Source organism: Typopeltis vanoorti, chromosome 4 (genome assembly GCF_054136105.1).
Source record: "Typopeltis vanoorti isolate ZY-2024b chromosome 4, IOZ_Tvanoo_1.0, whole genome shotgun sequence".
Taxonomy (NCBI): Eukaryota; Metazoa; Arthropoda; class Arachnida; order Uropygi; family Thelyphonidae; genus Typopeltis; species Typopeltis vanoorti.
The window spans coordinates 166980910-167003815 of NC_143552.1; the positions used below are offsets into that span (position 1 = coordinate 166980910).

General features: G+C 34.4%; 1 protein-coding gene across 1 annotated transcript in view; it reads left to right on the forward strand.

Moving 5' to 3' along the window:
- The window catches only part of LOC150107826 (Fanconi anemia group J protein homolog), a 463872-nt gene that overhangs the window by 258915 nt on the left and 182051 nt on the right, over positions 1-22906 (forward strand). The window contains exon 17 of the mRNA XM_090391581.1: positions 16978-17058. Within this exon, the coding sequence (XP_090247707.1) occupies positions 16978-17058 (81 nt within the window). The remainder of the gene's footprint in view (positions 1-16977; positions 17059-22906) is intronic.

Genomic DNA, 22906 nt, shown 5'->3' on the forward strand with positions numbered 1-22906 from the left:
GTATGAGGATAGATTGAGGGAATAGGGACTTAAAGATCATGGCAAATAGGAAGAAGAAGAAGAGGGGTGATTTGATTGAAATGTATAAGTTGGTGAGAGGAATCTATCAAATAGACACAGGGATATTATCCAATGGAATAATATCTGATTTGAGAACAAGAGGTTATCACTGGAAATTGTACAAAGGTCATGTGAGTAAGGAAGTGAAAAGGAGATTTTTTGGTTGGTGGGTGGTGAATTACTGGAGTGGATGGTGTGTGCTCCAACTTTGAATTCATTCAAGGCAAGGTATGATAGTTATTGTGGTCCGTGAGTGTTCAACATCTTATGATGAGTCTTCGGAAGGCCTTGAAATAATACTAAGCTTCTTAAAACATCACACAAATTCACTGGAGAAAAGATTAGCACCTCTCTTCTTCCTTTTACTGTTGCGAAAATGATTGACTTATAAACCATCTCAGCGTTTAGCAAGGCATTTTAAAAGTTTAAATGAAACACACACCATTGCTCATTACAAAAAAAAAAAATAAAATAAAATAAAAAATCTATATACAGTTAACAGTATTCATTATTAAGAATAAGAAATCATGGTAAGATCTGAAATAATCAGCTTATTTACCATGTAACAAGCAAAGACCACCATATAAAAATGCTATTGGCCCAACTCTCTAAAAATTGTGATTTTACAAAAACTCTACACACTAGAATACATGAAAATAAATCCACCTTTTAAATACGATATATATTTAAAACTCCCACAAGAGGCCACAAAACAGTACCACGTGAGTGGATACATGATTAGGAAGAAAGAAGTTTAATGATATCGTTCAGAAGAGCTAGTAGATGTAGTCATTAGGGAATGTATTATGGGAGAAGATTGTTCCAAAGAACAAGAACGGAATAAAAGAGGAGAATGAAAAATGTAGTTCATTAAGTCTGAACCAAACCATATATAGATGTTTACCATCAGATGCTCATGTCTATATATGTTTAGATAAAAAGTAGAGGAACATTGATGACTAGGCTAATTCAGTGCTTAGCTGATCAGCACTATCCACAAAAATATTTACAAAAAGACAGTATATAAAGCATTAATGAGAAGGTGACCAGAGGAAGCCCACGAGAGAGGGATCATCTGTTAAGCAGTGTTCTTCTGAGTAACACAAAGCATTCTTGGACAATCAGAGAGGTCAATCGGGATAGCTGAGGTGAACTGTAATAGCAGCAGAATGCCAGTTGAGATTCACTAAAGAACAGTAGACTGTTTTTGATGCCTGTAAAGTGGTGGTGGTGCATGTCATTACGGTTGAAAAAAGTTTGCATCAATGTTCCAGATAGTGAAATAGACGTGGAAGCATTTTTTTCGTCAATTTTTGTTAGATTTTTTATAATTTTTGGCTCATTTTTGATATTCTGATGTTTTGCTAGGAGCGCTTAAAGGTCAAAGCTATATAACTGAGAGGAGACCTCCACATAACCTTTAAAGGAATGCAGAGAACCGACTAGGGCTTCTGACCTAATGTCCAATCCTCACCTTCTCATGGTGCACCCTGTTGGGTATTTATTTGGATAATGAACGAACGAGGATGGGCTGGCAATTTGGGATTTAGCTGACCAAATTGTATTCTTATTGGTTAAACCAAAATAAAAAAATGATGGTACAACATGACAAAATTTCATGCAGGCTGGGGCGTCGCCCGGTTAAACAAGGCCCCCATTGTTTTCACCAGGGAACCAGGGTGAACAGCGAAAAGTCAGCTACTGGAACAAATCTGAAAACACACCCCAACTCAACATCACCAGAGTTAAAGATTGGTACTATCAACATAAGAAGCCTGAATGGCAAAGAAATGGAACTAGCTGAGGAATTAGATAAGTACAAGATCGACATAATAGGGGTGACTGAAACAAAAAAGACCAAAACTGGTGAGATCTTTCTGAGCAATAAATACAAAATGTTATATTCAGGAAATGACAATGAAGGAAAAGAAGGAGTAGCCATAGTATTCAACACAAAATACGAGGCTAACCTTCTTGAATGGCAGCCAGTCTCAAGTAGAGTAATGTGGGCAAATATCAGAATGGGGAACTGGACAATGAGACTTATTTGTGCCTATGATCCCATGGAAGGTTCTACTGAGGTAGAAGTGGAGGAATTTTTTGAGGCTTTAGAAAAAGTAACTGACACAATGAAAAAAGAAAGGTTGGTCCTTGTTGGGGATCTAAATAGCAGAGTAGGAAATGATTGTGAGACATAAAAATATTTTGGGAAAATTTGGAGAAAAGAGCAAAGCTAATAATAATGGCAAATACCTGTTGGATTTCTGCTCAGGACATGGAATGGTTATTACTAACACCATGTTCCAACATAAAAATGTGCACATATTCACATGGAGAGAAGAGGCAAGGAATAAGAAAAGTCTCATTGACTATGTTATTGTTGATAGTGATGTTTTCTCCCTGGTGCAGGACACCAGAGTGTACAGAGGATTTGAAATTGGAAGTGATCACCATTTAGTCTTGAGCAGGATAAAACTGAATTTCATATTGAAAAGAATAATATGTAAGAAAGTTTTAAAGCGAATAAAAGTTGAACAGCTCTCAGATGTGAACTGTAGACTAAAATACACAAATATTATTGAAGAAAAAATGAAAGAGTTTCAGAACAGGAATCAAACCTTGGAGATTCAGTGGCAAACTTGGAAGAAAACCTTATATGATTCATGTAGAGAGGCATGTGGTGAGGTTATCTGCAAGGATAAAAAAATCAGAACTCTCTGGTGGACACAGGAAGTTAAAGAGGCAGTGAAGGAAAAGAAGAAAGCATATCAAAAGTTCCTGTCAAATAAGTCAGCTTGTACTCTTAGAGAATACAGAGACAAATGTAAGAATGCTAAACACTGTGTAAAACTAGCCAAACAAAAGTCATTGGAGGAGTTTGTCAAGAATATAGAAAATAAATATCAAGAAGTTGGCAAAATATTCTGAAGCTTAAGAATGGAGGAAAGAGTGCTGTAAAGGAGTTAGAGATGATAAAAGTGACATGAAATCGGGAGAAAAAGATATCCTTCAAGTATGGAGTAATTACTTTGAAAAACTGCTAAATGAAACAAGCAGTGATGACAGCACAGTGGTAAAAAACACTGACCAGGCATGCAGTCAGGAATACATATCCATACTTGAAGTAGAAAAAGCTATCAAAGGCTTGAAATTTGGAAAGGCAGCAGGAGTAGATGATATTCGACCAGAAATGCTGAAGTATGGTGGTATAAGAGTCTTACAGTGGCTGCACTGCATAGTTCAGAAAGGCTGGACAGAGGGACGAATTCCTGATGATTGGAGTAGAGCTCTCATAGTACCCATATATAAAAAGGGAAATAAAACTGAATGTGAGAATTACAGAAGTATTTCCCTACTGAGTGTTCCTGGGAAGATCTATTCAAGTATACTTGAGAAACGGTTCAGAAGAATTGTGAAAGAAAAACTTAGTGACGAACAAGCTGGATTCAGGCCAAATGGAGGCTGTTAGGATCATATCTTCACTTTACGACAAATAGTCGAGAAAGCATGGGAATATAACAGAGATCTGTATTTAAGTTTTGTCGATTTGGAAAAGGCATATGACAGGGTGCCAAGAGAGGAGCTATTCAATACGCTACAGTTATATGGTGTCGATGAGGCATTATATCGAGCAATACTTAGTCTTTATTTGAATTGTAAGTCAGCAGTTAATATTGAAAGAAGTACAGGAAGATATTTTAATGTTAAATCTGGTGTGAGACAAGGATGTACATTATCCCCCACTGTTATTCATTATCTATATGGATCACATTATGAAGGAAAGTGGTATTAAACATGATATCAAAATTTGGAGATGTTAATGTCAGCTCTTTGCTTTATGCAGATGATGTTATACTTCTAAATAAATCCGCTACAAGCCTGCAAGATTCTCTGACTAAATTGAATAGCTGTTGTAATAGATATGGTATGAAGGTCAGCAATAAAAAGACCAAGACAATGAAAATAGGCAGAATCATTGAAAAGTCAACTCTGTTGTGAATGGAGAACCTGTGGAACAAGTGAAACATTTCAGCTACTTAGGCACGATTTTTACTGAAGATGGTAAATTAAATATAAAAATAGACAACAGAATCTGCAAAGCTGGTATGGTAGGAAGTCAATTCAATAAATTCATATGGAATAAGAAAAAAATTAGTTGGAACACTAAATTATTTGTGTACAAGATAGTGTTCAAACCAGTTTTAACTTATGGATCTGAGAGCTAGGTCAGAAGTAAAACACTTCACCAAAGACTAGAGACCACAGATATGAGAGTCCTGAGAAAGATTATAGGCGTGAATAGATGGCATCAATGGCAATATCATATTAAAAATGAGGATATTAGGAAAGAACTTGACATTGTCAACATCCAGGAATGCGTTAGCAGAGCTAATCTCAGGTGGTATGGTCACTTAAACAGAATGGGCGAAGAAAGATTTGCAAAACAAGTGTTCTCTGCCAGGTTGGCAGCAGAATGACCCGGAAGACCAAGATGTAGGTGGATTGATATGGTACAAAGTGCCTTAGACGATAGAAATATAAGATCTGATAATGCTGGAGTCTTGACAAGTAACAGACTGATTTGGAGGAAAATTGTAGATAGGAAGTTAGTAATGATGTAATTTTTTTTCATGTAGTACTATCATATCCTGTTCACCCCTTGAGGGTACATGGCAGGAATTTGATCATGATGATGATGATGAGTGTCACTATTATTAATTATATCTTTCATGATTAACATAATGTTGGAAACTTGCAGAATAACAGCAGCATACAGCAAAGGATCTGTGGACAAAACAACCTTCTCCATGCTATATTTATTAATGACCGTAGCTGCTATCTCCTTCTCAGCCACATTAGCAGGCTTCTTTTTTCGTATTCATGAATCCACTTGCATGGTATTGTTGCATTGTTAGGTTTAGTGGCCTCTTGTGTGTGTGGGTGGGGTTTAAAAAAAAAAAATATATATATATATATATATATATATATATTAAAGAATGTTGTTTAATGGGAACACTACTAGTTTCGTTGATAAACAACTTCTTCAGGTGTCCACTATAAAGAATTATATACACAAAAAACTACAGAAACATAAAAAAATAATGACAACAGATCTAATATAAACTGTGGTACAGTGTAAACTGGATTACGTGCTATAGTTCCAGCTGTAAGTAACTGTGTGCGAAAGATATCGCGAGAACGCCAGTACTGGACAACAGAAATGTGCATATCAGATAAATTGTAGCTGAGGCTATTATTCAGGTGGATTGAATTGAGTGAAATTTCTTTAGATTTGAGGATGCTTCTCTCAAGTTCATTATAACACTTATGTATGTTTGAAGTTTGAGACCAATCTATAAGATGTTGCAACCTTCGTCAGAGTTTATAGAGAATAGGACATGGCTGGAGAGAGAGCGCTAGCTCGGGTTCTTTTGTAGGAAATATCTCTTTGATGTTCCTAAACGTGGAAAAGGATAGACTTATCAGTCTGACCGTAGTAAGGCTTTCCACAATTACACATAATCTTTTAAACTCCTGGGTACTGAAGGAAATGATGTTTTTCTTTAGGTCGACTGAGGATGAAACAGAGTTTAGGTAATGTAGTGAAACATGTTTTGATGTTGAATTCCTTCAGAATTGTAGCCAGTTTGGGAGAGAGGGAACTGATAAAAAGCAAAGAGATATATGCTCTTGGGAAGGATGAGCCTTCCGAAGTAGGTTGACAATGGCAGAAAAGAAATTTTCAATATTTTTTAGAGAGAAAAACTATTGTTGAGAAAGGTCCTTTTTAGAAAATTTCTGGTCCAACAATAGCTAGGTGACATTTAATCGAAACTGCTTTCATTTCTTGTTCTATGAATGACCTGTTGTAGTCCTCTGTGCTGCTCAAAGAGAACACAATTTGTTGTTTTTCTGCTTTACGCTTCTGGGCAAGGAACTCCATAGAATAAGATGCTTGCTGACATTTTGACAAAAATCTTCCTGTGCATGTCAGCAATTACTTTTGTCTTGGCAATTGTGCATCCATCATGTTCAAGATGGAAAGCTGCTATGATATGCCTGGACTTCATTTTCTGAATTTTTTCCCAGGCTTCTTTACTGCTGGTTGCTCTTGTTCTAGATGATATGTGTTGGATCAAGGATATCTTTTGACTCTGAAGACAAATGTCTCATGCTCAGGTTCAGGCATGTTTCAGGCTGTGCAATCAGAGTTCCACTATGATTGAGAGGAAACAGAATGTCTTAAAAATTGCAGTATGGCAACTTGTGTAATAACTGTTATGTGATTCATTGCATCCCTTATAGGGGAGCTGTTCATCTCAGAATCAAATTCCATTAGGGAACAGAAAGTAAGTCAGACAGCTCGCTTGTTATTCCATCGTGATATCCATGACGTAACACACGGCTGTCCATGCAAAAAAATGGCTATCACAGGAAAGTGAGTGCTCCCAAATAAGCTGTAACCAGTCTCCTGCTTAAACAGTGAGACTAGGAAGCATGTGAAGATAATTAAGTGAATGTTTGCACTTTATGGAAGATGTTGCTTCTGTATTGAAAGAGGGAGACATTATTGTTGAAAAGCATATGCTCAATAACTCTTCCTCTGATATTAGCTCTAGCACTATCCCATTCAATTGGTGTCTCTGTGCGTATTAAGTAGGACTTACTTGAATGGTTTTGGATCCCCACAGTGGATAGACATGTCTACTCCTCCATGGGCAGATACATCCAAGGTCCTGTCCTTATAAATGATCGTTTCATTTTGTAATGCTGGATCAAGGCATTATGAAATGTAACTTGGCTTCAGGTATGTTTCCTGGGCAAAAGCAGATTGGTTTATACTTCAGGAATGCAGGAATGTTTTCATTATTTATTCTTTGTGGTATCATCTGGCTGCCAAGATTGTGAGGCCTTGGATTTTTGGAAGATTTTTCTTCTCAGCATAGGAAAGGTTTATCAATAGATGTTGATACATTTGTGGTACTGCTTCCTTGCATCCTGATGGGAGATGTCCTGCTCAGGTTTTATATTTTGGAACTTTTCATTGTTTCACTTTTGGCATTGGGGAGTATGCTAGGTGACCCATACATTGGGATGCAAGGTTTCAGTGTTTATTTCAGTGTTTCACTCTTTATAGTCTTTGTTCTTGTTATTTTAACTGCCATATCAGGGAAATGAGGCAGAGCAGGCAGTTTGAGAATGACAATACTTTTGACATTTAAATCAGTGCAAAGAGTTCAGGATGCAGTGCCTAGCTGGGCAGTTTAGATAGCTTTTACAGATTTCACAGATATTGATGGTTTAGATGTTAAAAGTAAGGATGATATTCCAGGTGGAAATAAGATAACTTCCCTTACATATGAGTTTTCTCCTCATGGTTTCACTCCTTGGTCCTTCATTTTGGAGCAGATCTCTTTGTCAGGGACATTGAGGAGGTACCACTACAATATTACCCCTTGAGAGTAGTTCAAAGTTTTGTGAAGGGTTACTGTCATTGGTATTCCTCTGATAGATGTTGCACAAAGGAGTACTCTGACATATTGCTAAAACATGACCTCCTTTTAGAACACCCTTGCAGTTCCTTGCAAAATATAGCTTTTCTGTCGACCCAATTCCATACATGAGTTCATATGTACAGATACATAATGTTTTTTTTTATCAACTTTCTTATATAGAACGATGATTTTTCTAGTATTCCACCTTTTAGGGGTTCTTTCTATTCTTAAACACTCAATATACAATTTTATTAGTTTTTAGTGCAAGAGATCTCCACTTTTTAACATTTCTCTTAGTATTCCATCAAGTCCAGGTGCCCTTTCCATTTTTCATTTTTGTAAGGGCATGTTGTACTTTCATCTTTGACCATATATTCATTATAGTTTTCAGTATCCTTTTCTCTATTGTTGTTCTATATTACTTTCCTTTTATTTGTACACGATTCTTGATAAAACTTAGCTATAATCTTCAACAAGTTTGCTCTGTTTGTAATCAATATTCCATTTTCATCTTTTACACCTGTCATATAAAGATTACCTATATTATCAAGAAGTTTTCTTTATACTGTTCTTATCATTTTTGTATTGAAATGTTTTATATCCCCTCTCTCTCTCTTATCTTTTTCCCGATTGTTTTAAAAAACCCAGTATATTCTGTTTTTTACATCTTGTTTCGTGTTTCTTCTTTTTTCTATTAGGTCGTTAGTTTCCTTTTTCAATCTGCCTATTTTTCTAAGATGTTTTAATTTTTTTTTTATATCAGTTTTTGTCTTTCCATTATTACTTTATAATATTTGTCTTGTACCATATGTGATTTATCTCAATTTTGTCTTTTTTAGTTCCATTTGTTTTGAGGTTTCTCTTTTGAAAAAAGTATTCATTATTCTTAGACTTCTTTCTTCTGCAAATTAAGCTAACATTTCTTCCCTTTCATTTCTGGTGCCCATACCAATAATTCCCGCAGATTATTCATTTAGATTTTTCTTTTTTCCTACTTTCATTGAAATCTCTCATCAAAATATTAAAATAATGTTTGTCATTTTCCAGAAGATGATGTATTTGGTTATAAACAAGTTCTTCTCCTTCCTTCATGTACTATATAATATTCAACACTAAACATGATAATCTTTTTGAATGGCAGTGAATATCAAGTAGAGTGATGTGGACAAATATCATATTGGGGAACCGGATGATGAGACTATGTGTTTTTATAGTCCCACAGAACATTCCACCAAGAAGATGTTGAGGAATTTTTTGAGACATTAGAGAAGACAGCTCTCACAATGAAAAAGTCAATTCTTGTTGAAGATCTAAATAGCAAAGTAGGAAATGATTACCGTACTTTATAGAGATATTTTAAGAAAATTTGGAAAAGAAGAGCAAGGTAATGATAATGGTAAGTACCTGCTGGATTTCTCTTCAGGACATGGACTAGTTATTAATAAACCAGATTCCAGCATAAAGAGATGCACAAATTCACATGAAGAGAAGACAAAGGAAATAAGAAAAGTCTTCTTAACTATGTTATTGTTGATAAAATTTAATATCATGTTGAAAGGAAAAGTGTTTAAGAAATTCTTTCTTTTAAGGAGATTTTAAGAAAGTTTTAAAATATATAAAAGTTGAGTAGGTTTCAGAGGTGAACTGTAGATGTAATGAGAAAAAAAAAAAAGGAGAGTTTGAAAACAATTACCAAGCCTTGGAGTTTTAGTGGCAGACCATGAAGCGAACATTGAGTCAGAGAGGCATGTAGTGGTATTGTCTGCAAGAATAGAGAAATCGGAACTCTGTGGTGGACTTCAATTTTCCGAGTCCACCACAGAGTTCCGATTTCTCTATTCTTGCAGACAATATCATATTTTTACACAGTATTTTTAATTATATTTATTATTTTTATTTATTTTAATTTATTTATTTAATTTTTATTTAATTATTATTTTTAATTAATAATTAAAAATAATATTTTTACACAGTATTTGACAGAGTGAAGTACTGTGTAAGACTACCTGAAAAAGTCTTGGAAGACTTTGGTAAGTGCATAGCAAATAAATATGAGGATGATGACAAATATTCTGGATTCTATTGAAAAGCTTAGAAATGGAGGAAAAAGTCCTGTAAAAAGAGTGAAAGATAATAAAGGTTACATGAAAATTGAAGATTAAGATGTTCTACATTTTTGGAGTGATTACTTTGAGAGATTGCTAAATGAAATAAGCACTGACAATAAGTAGTTGAAAACATTCAGGAGGAATGCAATCAGAAGTAAATATAAGAATACTTGAAGTAGAAAAAGCTGTCAGAAACCTCAAAAATGTCAAAAAGTTGGAATAGTTGATATTCAACTAGAAATTCTCAAATATGTAGGTGCAGAAGTTTTGCAGTGGCTACACTGCTTAATTCGGAAGGCCTAGTCAGAAAGTTGAATTCCAGATAATTGAAGTAGGGGTCTCATAACATCTATATATTAAAAGGAAAATAAAACAATGTGAGAATTACACAGGAGTGTTCCTGGTAAGATTTATTCAAGCATGCTTGAGGGGGAAAAAAAACAGGGAATAGAAACTTGGTAAAGAGTAAGTTGGTTTGCACTTTAAGACAAATAGTTGAGAAATTATAATAAGGATCTGTATTTAAATTAGATCTTGAAAAGGAATATGACAAGGTGCCAAGAAAAAACCTTTTCATAATGCTACAACAATGGTACATTATATTGAGCAAAACATAACTTGTATTTAAGTTGTAAGTTAGCAGTTAGAATTGCAAGAAGTACAGGAAGGTGGCTTAATGTTAAATGAAGTATGAGACAAGTGTGCGCATTATCTCTATTATTCATCATCTATATGGATCACATTATGAATGAAAGTGGTATTTAACTTAATATCAAAATTTGAGATGTTAATTTTAGCTCATGCACATGTTATACTCCTAAATAAGTCCAGTACACAACTGCAGGATTCCCTAACTATTGAATAACTGGTGTAATGAATTTAGTATGAAAATTGGCAATAAAGAGACAAAGACTAAGAAAATTGTCAGAAATGCCTTAAACATCAGCTACATCCTAAATGACCTTTAAAATAAGTAAAACTTGTTTTACTTGTGGTGAAAATGGCAAATTAAATATGGAAATAGACAACAGAATTAGCATATCTGGCATGCCAGGAAATTATTCAAATCACTATTCTAACTATATACAAGAGAGTGTTGAAAGCAATTTTAACATATGGATCTGAGAAGTGGGTTAGGAATAAAACAATCGATTCAAAATTGGTGACCACAGATGTGAGAGTACTGAGAGACATTAGGAGCAGAATTGGTGAGATTAAAGGTTAGGAAAACAAGTGTTTTTGCTAGGGTGGCAGGAAAAAAATCCAGAGGAAGACTAAGTACTAGGTAGATGGATTATTACATAAAGGAAAAATAAAGTACTTAATATAAAAGTTAAATTTTGTGATGAGTTTCTTATCACATCATCAAAATGAATACAAGTATAGTGGAAAGTTATATGAAGCAGGAATGTAATGACAAGAGATGCTATTGGGTGTTTCAATTCTGTCACGCTGTGGCCAGTCGCATGATACCAATAGGAACCCAAATAATGCAGCATTGAACAAACCTCCAGTGGCTAAAGTTACACACCACTCATAAGTATGCAAAAGTGTGAAGATACTTTAAAATAATTTAACGAATTAAGAATAAATATATTTAATGATTTATTTATGTATTGCCTAGCATACATGTATAATTAATAGAATGGAGCACTTTGTAATTTATGATGTTATTCCATTCTCACTTCCTGTAACCCTTCATACTTTTTGTGCATTCCCTCTGATGTGATGGAATAGTTATCAAGAAATGCATTTTATATTAAATATTTTATTTTTCTTTATATTATTTACATATATAGTCAGTTCCACTTTGCTCATAATCATTTCCCTAGTATAGTAGCCTATAGCTATCCCCACCAGCCATATGGCTGAGGGAATAGAATAGATAATCAGTTCTTCATTTCATTCTGCTAAGTGTAAATGTGATCTGAAATATGTATGGGTTTATTTCATATTGTGCAACTATAATATTCTTTCCTTCCTCCCTCCCTCCCTCCTCCCATATCTGTGAACTGACTGAAAAAATCTATCATGGAATATATTAAAGAGCATCACAGAGACAGAATTCCAGACTGGAGATCATAGTTCTCTCAGGATGCTGTTATCTTCAGCCAAACCAAATAATCTAGCTAAAATGCAGTGTATTTTTTGGATTGCTTTCATAATTGTTTGGCACTCAGATTAACTGAAGAATCTTATAATCTACTTAAATCTTTAACTTAGAAATCTTAAGAAATCTTAGAAATCTTAATACAGGTAATCCTCGTCTAACGTGGATGTTAGGTTCCATGAAAATGTTGCGTTATATAAATCACGTTATGTGAGACTTAGATCACATAAAAAAAGTAGGATTATGTTCTGAAATCTTTTTTTTTTTAATTATATAAACAACAATGGCATATCCAACAAAAATTTTTTTTTTTTTATTTAATTCAGGTAATTCATTTAAGTTGAGAAAACATATAAACTATGAAACAAATACATAGTTTAAACTTATAAAAATTACAAATTGTATTTAAACTTCATTGCACATAATGCATAAATGTTTCAGACAAAATAAAATAAGCTGCATATTTTAATCTTCATCACTGTTCTTTATTTACAAGTGTCCAAGTGACGCCATCACTTAATCTCTTGGGCATCATTTGTATAATTCTCATTGCATACTTCGGCTGGTTTAGTTATCAAGAAGTCAGTAATAACACCTTACTTACCACTATGATGCAATTTGTTATTAAGTTCATAATATGGAGCTAAACAAATATCCAATTGTCTCGTGAATTTTCCAGAGCCCTCCACTGAGGGATCGTTATCCGTAAAATAACTTTCCTAACTTTCTTTCCAAGTCCAATCCTTCTGCTCATTTCTGTAAACTGAATTTGGTAAAGGATTCATCAGAATCTTTGGCAGAAATTTCCCTGCCATTTGGTTCTCCATCATCTATTAATTGTACCATTTCTTCATTTAAATCTATTTTCCAATCAGTTATTATTATATGGTATGTCCATAGAGTTAGAAGACTCATTGCGGGAGACCCAAACTCTCATACCTCTTCTTGAACTCATTTACAGACGAAGCACTCACAACTGAGTCAGGCAGTGCATTCCACTCATTCACCACCTTTCAAGCAAAAAATCTGGTTCTCACACCCTTGTTAACCACACTTTTCCTTAATTTCCAGGGATGACTTCTTGTTCTTCCATCACTATCACACAGCTGAAATATTTCCCTTGCATCAATCTTATAAAAACTGTTAAGTAATTTAAATGTTTCTGTCATATCTTCTCTTCTCCGCCTATCAACCAACCTCTGTAATCCACAAACTCTCAATCTATCAATGTAGGAAGCATTTTTTACACCACTCACCAACTTAGTCACTCTCCTCTGAGTCCTCTCCACCAATTCCTTATCTCCAAGGAATCCAGGTGACCAGACTTGAGCACAGTAATCCAAATGTGGAAGTATCAATGCCTTATAAAGAGGAATAATAACCTCTTTATCTCTGGATGTTAGTGTGTTCTTCATTAACCAAAGTAATCCTATGCACTATCTTGGACACCTTAGCAATGTGTCCTCTGAACTTCAACTCCCTATCCACTAATACTCCCAAGTTCCTAGCCTCATCAATCTCTTGGAGTAACGTTCCATCAATGTGGAACGTTATTCTAAAAGTAATCCTATGCACTATCTTGGACACCTTAGCAATGTGTCCTCCGAACTTCAACTCCCTATCCACTAATACTCCCAAGTTCCTAGCATCATCAATCTCTTGGAGTAACGTTCCATCAATGTGGTGCACAGCTGGTAATCTTTTAACCCCAAAATGCATCACTTTACACTTTTAATTAATTAATTTCGTTTTTAACCATATCACAAAAGCCCTTAAGTGGCCATTACTACACACACACACACACACAAACACACACACACAAAAAAGCATTACATATTATATGTAACTCACCAGAAAATAAAGTGCTCAGTTTGAGATTAACACACTTATGGTTTTTAATGCACTCTCCTGGCAGAAAACGAAGACAATTTTCAAAATAAACACTTTATACTGTAATTGACAAACATGTGTGCTAAAGGGTATTTCCCCTAATATAAATTCGCTACTTATAATTACTTGCACGATACGGGCAGATGCAAATTTAATGAAGGTAAAATTTGATTTTTAAGTTGCGTGGTGAAAAGTATATGAAAAGATGAAGGGTTACTACAATTTGTAGACCGCGTTATATCAAAGCCACGTTGTATGAGTACCACGTTATACGAGGGTTACCTGTACTTAGAATCATCTTAAATTAAAGGTGTTTAAACATAAATGCCTGGAATTTAAGATAATAGTAGGCATGTATTCTGAGTATTTTAAATTACCAGAATCCTAATAGCTTATTGACACATTAATATTTATGTACTATTTTGTATATGTGTATATGTGTGTTCATTTTCGAAATTATGGATTTTACAACTGTGCTATAAGTAACTCTTTTTATTATCCTGACATTTCTATCTTCATATCAAGATATCGTATGGAGCATACACAAATATACAAGACAAGCTGAGTTACATTACAAACCGTAAGCTAGAGAAACAATGATTTGATCATGTTAGTCTACTGGCATGATCTCTGGTGGGGAAAAAACATATAAATTACATCAAGCTAGATTTAATTTAAGATAACATGAATAAACATTTTTTCTTATAGATAGTTTTCTTTCAGTAACAATGATGTCCTGTTTTTAGTATTACAATTGTTATTTTTAATTTAGGATCCTGAATTTCCTACAGTCCTGTTTATAGTTGTTCTTAGAGAGGAAGGTTCCATGGGTTGAATATGTGCCTTCCATATGTATGGGATTTTTAGACTTTCATTATTGTTCAGATTGGGGTGGTTGATAATGATCTCACAGGATTCCTTAAATTTGGTTCATACCATGTTTTGGTGTGATGTGACAACTAGTGCTTTTTCAGTCAATTCTATATAAGGTGTTCATCAGGGCATGATCAGAAAGGCCAGCTTCACCATAATTATTATATTTAGTGTCGTTTATGTTCTTTTTGTCTGATAGAATTGTGCGTCCTGTTTCTCCTATATATGGTATGTTACAGGTGCAATGAATATGGTATACTCCAGGGTGGGCCAGTGGGGGGGAGTGGGTCTTTGGATGAGTTGAGTAAGCTTTTTAATTTTGCAGGGGGGGGGGGGGGTGTTTAAAGGTGGCTTTGAGGTTTTATTTTTCTAGTACTCTGTTTATTTTGTCTGATATCCCTTTAATGTAGGGAATGGTTATAGTTTTGTTGTAGTCTGGTTTGTCTTTGTTTTTTATTGAGGTCTTGTAGAGAATTTTGTTAATGATGTTTTGGCTGTACTCATTTTTTTGGAAAGTATTGCTGATCACTTTAAATTCGTCTTTCAGTGCCTGTTCACTGGAGCAGGGCTCTGAGAAAGTTTACTCAACTCATCCAAAGACCAACCCCCCCCCCCCCCTGCTAGCCCACCCTGGAGTATACCATATTCATTGCACCTTTAACATTACATATATAGGAGAAACAGGACGCACAATTCCTATCAGACAAAAAGAACATAAACGACACACTAAATATAATAATTATGGTGAAGCTGGCCTTTCTAAAAAAAAAACAAAAACAAAAATAATGATGAATAAATATATTAACCATAGAACTGTCAAAGTTGAAAACCATGAAATAGAACAAGTTACTTCATATGTATATTTGGGCCAATTGTTATCCTTTGAGGAGTACCAAAGAAAAGAGATTGAATGAAGAATTCACCCCTTGGATGGATGGCTTATGGGAAAATGAGAGACGTATTCAGAAGTGACATTCCTATGAGTCTAAAAAGGAAAGCTTTCGACCAGTGCATACTTCCTGTCCTAACATATGGAGGAACATGGACTTTAACAGAAGCCCTAAATAAAAAAGCTGAGAACAACCCAACATCACATGGAAAGAAGTATGCTAAAAATAACATTAAGAGATAGGAAGACAAATACCTGGATAAGATCTCAAACAGGTGCCATGGATATTGTAAAATACATTAAACAGACTAAGTGGAGATTGGCTGGCCATATTGCCAGATGCAGTGATGGGAGATGGACTAGAAAAACAACAGAGTGGAGACCAATGGATGGAGCAAGACAGAGAGGAAGACTGAGAAAAAGGTGGAGGGATGAACTGGAACAAATTGCAGGAGTGAGATGGATGGGAGAGGCAGAAAACTGAATGATCTGGAAAATCACGAGGGAGACCTTCATCCAGTAGTGGACAGAACCAACAGGTTGAAGAAGAAGAAGAGGTCATGCCAGTAGAATAACATGTGATCAAATCATTATTTGTTTAGCTTACGGTTTGTAATGTAACTCAGCTTGTCTTGTATATTTGTGTATGCTCCATGTGATGATCTTGATATGAAGATCGAAACGTCGGGATAATAAAAAGAGTTAGTTATAACATAGTTGCAAAATCCATAATTTCGAAAATGAATGCTGATCATCGTGTAACACTAAAAGAAAGGTGTGTGTGTGTGTGTGTGTGTGTGTGTGTGTGTGTGTGTGTGTGTGTCTTATGTAAGTGTGCAAAAATTGCATACTTTGAGTGTGCAGTTGTGTGTGTGTGTGTATAGAGTTCTTGTGGAGTACTAGATTGTGCAAAATAATGTATTTAATGAAATAGAAGAATAAGGTCGAGTACATATGTAGTAGATACAATTCAGTAAATTCAACTTTGAATTGCATGGCTATATTCTAAAGCAGAGTTCTGTGTATGTGTATACTCTTTCAGTAAAAAGAGTATACACTTCTTCAGCATCTGTAGAATTATAAAAAAAAGCATAAAGTTGAAACAGATAGCGGTTGAAGTGATCCTGTCATCAGTTAGCCACATTATGCTCGTTCAAACAGCATCACAGATGCTATTATTCTAAGGATAAGTGGATTTACATAATGTACCAGCTAATGAGTATCCAGATAGGACCACTGAGAAAAACTTTTCAATTATACTTGCATATATGAATTTGTGACACTAACAATGTATTATGTCAATGCTAGTATATTATTGAATAACTGACATTGCCCTGTATGATGTTCCTTATTGCTATAACCTCCTGAAGATGTAAATTACATTGTAAGTATTGTAGCTGAGATGCTAGGAATAAAAATGATTTTTTAGACATGTATTTGCTTGTATTTATTTACCTGCAGCTGAATTGAATTACTAATTTTGCATCATAATATACTTTCAGCAAATTTTCAAAGATTGCGTCTACATTTAATTATGTCATTTTATTTTAGAAGAGAAATCTAATGTCAACAGCTACGAGATCCAGTCCCTGGTCTTTGACATTAAATATATGGTGTCTGAACCCTGCTGTTGTAAGTCTTTTAATGTTTTATATTTGAAGAAATAAAATTAGCTCCAGATACTCGTGGAAAGGCTTAGACGTTGGTTATGCATTTTTACTAAATTGCTTAAAGAAATTACAACGTATACTAGGATATACATTAAAATAAATTTTAATACACTCCAATATTTCGGCAACGTCACATTGCCATTTTCTCAGGAACTTAAAAACAAGACACGTGCACGCAAGCACAACAAACAGTAAATGAGGATGAAGGAGGAAGCTATTCTTTCTCCAGAAGTCTTGATGGTGTCCCCTAGTGGGCAATGTTGGTATTCTTGGGCGATTGGGCTAAAGGTCTTCTGATGTAGGTTTCCCGAATTTGGGGCAGTCTCATGCAACCAAATTTGTTGAGGTTTCTTAGATTGTTTCTTAGAGCTGCCCTAATTGAATGACAGGTAGAGAGTTGAAACTGGTACAGTAAACCTCCTCATAGATGGTGCTGTCATGCACATCTATGGGGAGCATTTTAAAATTGACACGAATTTTGTATGTCAGGCCAGAAACATTTGGAATCTACCTTGTATATAGGGTTGGTTTCATATAAGTGCATATTGTTTATTTCTTATTATTAACAATTGGAAAGGAGGTTTGGCTGCAAATTGGGAAAAGAAAGAAAGAAAAAAAAATCGTAAAAAATGAATCACATGAGTAGGGGGTTGACTGCAAGTAGAAGTTGTTACTCTAGTGTATATGTTTATTTGTATTTATTCTTTTGCTGCTCTTAAGCTGTTGCTGGTATTTCAGAGGCTATTTAAATTTTGCAGCAGTTAAAACAGTAATATCAGATTCACTGAGTCCCTACAGTTACTCTCTTACATTCTCACTACTAGGTTCATTGAGATAATTATGTTTTAGGAAATATCCCTTATTTTTTAGATTGTAGGATCTCATTAATTATGATGACTTACACATGACTTTCTAAATCTGCCTTGGATGAACGAATCAGTGTTTTCTTTTGGCTCTCTTGTTTTCAAGCTTTTTTTTTTTTTTTCTTTAATAATATTTCTGTATTTAAGTCTACGCCTCACGTTGGGAAGCTGTTCAACTTTGATTTGTTTTAAAACTTTTATTTTCAATATTATTCAATTTTATACTGCTTAAAACTAAATTGTGATCACTTCTGATTGTCAAATTTCTTCACATCTTCCTTAGTGAAACTTTCTTTGGGACCATAGGAACAAATAAGTCTCCTTATCCAGTTCCACATTCTGATATTTGCCCACATCACTCTACTTGATATTGCTTGTCATTCAATAAGAGTATTATTATATTTAGTGTTGAATACTATAGCTACTTCATTTTCATTATCTTTATTGTTGGAATGTAACATCCTGTATTGTTGCTTACAAAGAACTCGCCAATCATGTCAATTCATTTCTTTTCCATTGATGCTTCTTATGTTGAAGGTGTGGATCTTGAACTTTGGTGTTGAGTTTAGATTTGTTCCTGTCTTTTTGTTATTCTGTTATTCATTCTGGTTCCTTGATGTGTGTGTGTGTGAGGGGGGAGGGTGCTTTAACTGGGCTATACCCAAGTTGCGCAGTTGGGTTGTATATGGTTTAAGCCAATAAAAATAAACCATCCTCATCTGTTCAGTATCCAATTAGATGCTTACTAATCAGGGTGCACCAGAATTAGGTGAGTTTTGGACATTAGAAGGCTATGTGAAGATATCATCCCAGTTTTCCAGCTTTTTCCCTTAACCATGCTACCAGCCAGGATGTATGTATACGTCCAAGTTACTATGGATGCGAAGTGCATATTAAAATTGTAATACCATTCATATTACATTGAAATATGTGATGGATATGAAGCATATGAGGATGCATATTTGATTCATAATGGCTGGTAAGGTGGTTAAGCAACCTGTAGTTTTCACTTCAGAAATAGTATTCCAAATTATTCTTTATGCATAATAGTGATCACACATAAAAACCCCAGTATTGTTTGGGAGAAAAATCCTTCATGTTTGAGTAGGGATGGTTCAAATATTTCAAAGTTTTGAGAACTGATAACCATGACCTACTACCAGTAATCTGCTGAGGAATTTCCATTTAATTATATTTTTGTTATTTTTTGTAATTATACTTTTATGAACTGAGTCTCTGTACATCATTATTATTAGATATCTTTAGACTTCTCGTTAGATTTCTAATAATAATATGCTGCTGGCCTCAGAGTAGTAAAAGTAATGTGCCTTATAATGTTTGTTTTCATGTTCATTGTTGATAATTATGTACGGGATCATATAAGAGTCAAAGCTATTATAATAAGTGAGGAGACCTCCAGATAACCTTTTAAGGAATGGAATTAACTGACTGGCTAGCCTAACACCTGTTCCACACCTTCTTGCAGTGTTTGTTCAGTATCTGAGTAGATACCAAACTACTGTCTATAGCCACAGGATCCTTTGGAACACAGCAAATATTCTACACACTTTTTAGTAATTGTTCTAATATAACCAAGATCAGAAGGATGAAAGTAAAAAAAAATTTATTCATTTAACTAGTTTTCTATGCATTATGACATACTTTATCAGTAATAAAAGTATGTATAAACTTGAAAATGTGTAGCAGCAGAATAATTTTAATACATGAACTAATATTAATGAAATCATTCTTAAACTGATGGTGCATATCATGTCTCAACATCTTTGTTATGTAATATTGGTCACAGCCTAGCTCTTTAAATTTCAAGTCTTTGTATGCTAACTACAGTCGTAAGGCCTTGGTTTTTACTGGAATGGGGGCAGAGTGTCATTTTAGAAACGTCTTTAAACTAAAAACATAAAAGGACAAAATTTAGGGAACTAGATTACAACCGATATTACATAGCAAAGATTAACATGGGAAGTATGTGTGTAATGTCACACATACTTCCACAACATGCACTACTGCTTCACAATTCCATTAAATTTAATTTATGCATAAAATATCATTCTACAACTACATGTTTCCAAATTGATATTTAATTTTATTCCTGATTAAATGGTACAGTGAACTTACTGATAATGGGGATAAATCAGAATAATTATTATAGATAACAGAACCTGCAGAAGCTTGATGTCACCTTTACTCATTTGTTCTTTCAAATTTTAGTATACTAAACTTTTTACCTTAATTCTTATTGGTTATGTTTATATTCTTTCCTACTTTCCTAATAGTATGCACTGTTAGCTCTCAGCAAAGTCGGGCTGACAATTTGGAATTTAGCCAGCCATGCTCTCTCGGCTGTAGCCCGGTTCACCCTCCTCCAACTGTTTTTGGCAGGGAACCAAGGTGAGCATTGAAAAGTTTGGAGCTGGAATAAATGCATAAGGTCCAAATCACCATCATCAAAATTCGAGATTGGCACTATAAATGTAAGAGGCATCAGTGGAAAAGAAGTGGAACTGGCAGAAGAATTACAGAAGTAACACATTGACACAATTTGTTTAACAGAAACCAAGAAGATAAAAATATGTAAGATTCTTCTAAATAACCATTAAAAGGTGTTATATTTAGGCAATAGTGATTAGTGAAAGGTAAGAATAGCTATGTATTCAGCATCACATATGAGGATAATCTTCTTGAATAGCAAGAAGAATCAAAATAAGCAATGTGGGCAAACATCAAAATGAAAAATGGATAATGAGACTTATTTGTGTGTATGGTCTCACAGAAGGTCTGCCTAAAGAAGTAGTAGAGGAATTGTTTGGGTCATCAGAGAAGGCAGCTGACATGAAGGAAATTGAAAAGCTGGCCCTTATTGGAGATATAAACAGCAGAGTAGATATAAATACCTGACAAATAGAAATGTTTTGGAAAAATTTGGAGAAAATACCAAAGTTACTAATAAGGGTAAATACCTGCTGGATTTCTGTTCTGACACGTGAACTAGTATAGTCATTATTAATACCATGTTTCAGCATAAAGATGTGCAGAAATTCACATGGAGAGAAGACAAAAGAAATAAGAAAAGTTTTCTTGACTATGTATATATTCATGACCAGATATATTCATGTTGGTTCTGGACCCAAGAGAATACAAAGGATCTGAAATAGGATTTTGAGCATGATAAAATTGAATATCATATTGAACAGAAAAGTGTGTAAGAAAGAAAGAAAGAAAAAAAAATGAAAAACATAAGTTGCTTTCAGAGTTGAAAAAGACTGAAATATACAAATATTATTCACAGATTTTTCGTGAATAATATTGGAAAGAGTTTCCTTGTAGAATCATTGCAAAATCTGAAGATAACAATGATTGATTGATTCTGCTGGAAGAGTACATGGTGTAGTTTTCTGCCAAATGGAAAAATCAGAACATGTTGAATTGAGGAAGTTAAAGAGGCAGTTGTGAAAAAGAAAGTATATCAAAAGGTCCTATCATATACAGACTACACTTAAACTATTGTTCTCAAATTTGGTCCCCAGGATTTGAAGGGGATAAATTAACTGTGGAAAGGGTACAGAGGCTGATAACAAAAATGGTTTCAGGACTGTACATTGTTAGTTATGAGGATTAGCTCAGGGAATGTGGATTGCAGTTTGCAGATAGAAACAGGAGAGGTGATATGATTGAGACTTTTAAACTGTCGAGAGTTAGTTACAGGGTGATCACCGGAGAGTTCTTTCGCTTGGTGGAACAGTGGGAAGGAGCAATGACAAGTGGCCATCCCTGGAAGTTGTAAGCAGGAGGGTGAGGAGTGGTTTCTTTGCATGGAGGATGGTTGAACTGTGGAATTCATTGCCTGATAGAGTGGTGAGAGCAAGAACAGTCAATGAGTTCTTGTGGTATGATAGACTTTGTGTTTCCTAGGAAGGACCTCCCACGATGAGTTTTTTGACTCCGTAGAGGCCTGAATAATAATAATAATAATTACCAAAATAAAAATAAGATATTTGATATGTGAAATACTTACATTTCAATATTGAGTATCTAGATCCTGTAGTTCTAAAAATTGAGACATAAGAGGAAGAATCCATCATAAAATATTATTATTGGAATCATTTATGTTTAATTTAAATGTCTTTATTTGTAAAATTTTTGGGTAAGTTTCATAGTCATTGTCAATACAATTATAGGAGAAAACACACACACAAAAAAAGAGCAACAATTCAGATGAAAGCATGTGATATTTTGCACACTATTGCTGCAGGAGAATATAGCTCTGTCTGCATTAATAGCTATCCAAAATAAATTACAATAAAATAATTTAGTTAAATTATTTTATTTATTTTATAAAATTATTATTTTAAATGCATTGATTCTAACTCACATTATAACCCATATCAGAAATAGTTGACAGAGCTCATGAAATATGTTTTACGGATTCACTTCTAAACAAAGTTCTGTTTATTATTAGCAGAAACTATCAATAAAATAATCAGTAATTATTGCACATCTTAACCCACCTCAAGAAGAAATTACCATAATTTATATTCCATACATTAAAGGACCTTCAGAAAAAAGAGCAAGACTCATTCAGATTAACTACAGATTAACTTACAAGTCTCTTTCCATCCAGTTCACAAACTTAATACTGTCCCAATTTCACCTAAAGACAAATTTCATCCTCTTTCTTATCCTAGAGTTAGCCGAATCCCCTGCTCTTGCAGCTTATGTTATTGTGACCAAACTGGTCATTCTGCACAAATTTGTCTTGAAGAGCATCAGAAATACATTTCACTTAAAGAACCCATCAAATCAGGTTCAGCAAGCCACACATTCTCTACAAAATTCAGGATTCAGTTGGAACAAAACCAATGTACACAAAAGTTATTTTCATTTGGAAAGACTGCTCACAGAAAGCTGCCAAGCCCTAACCTGAACAAA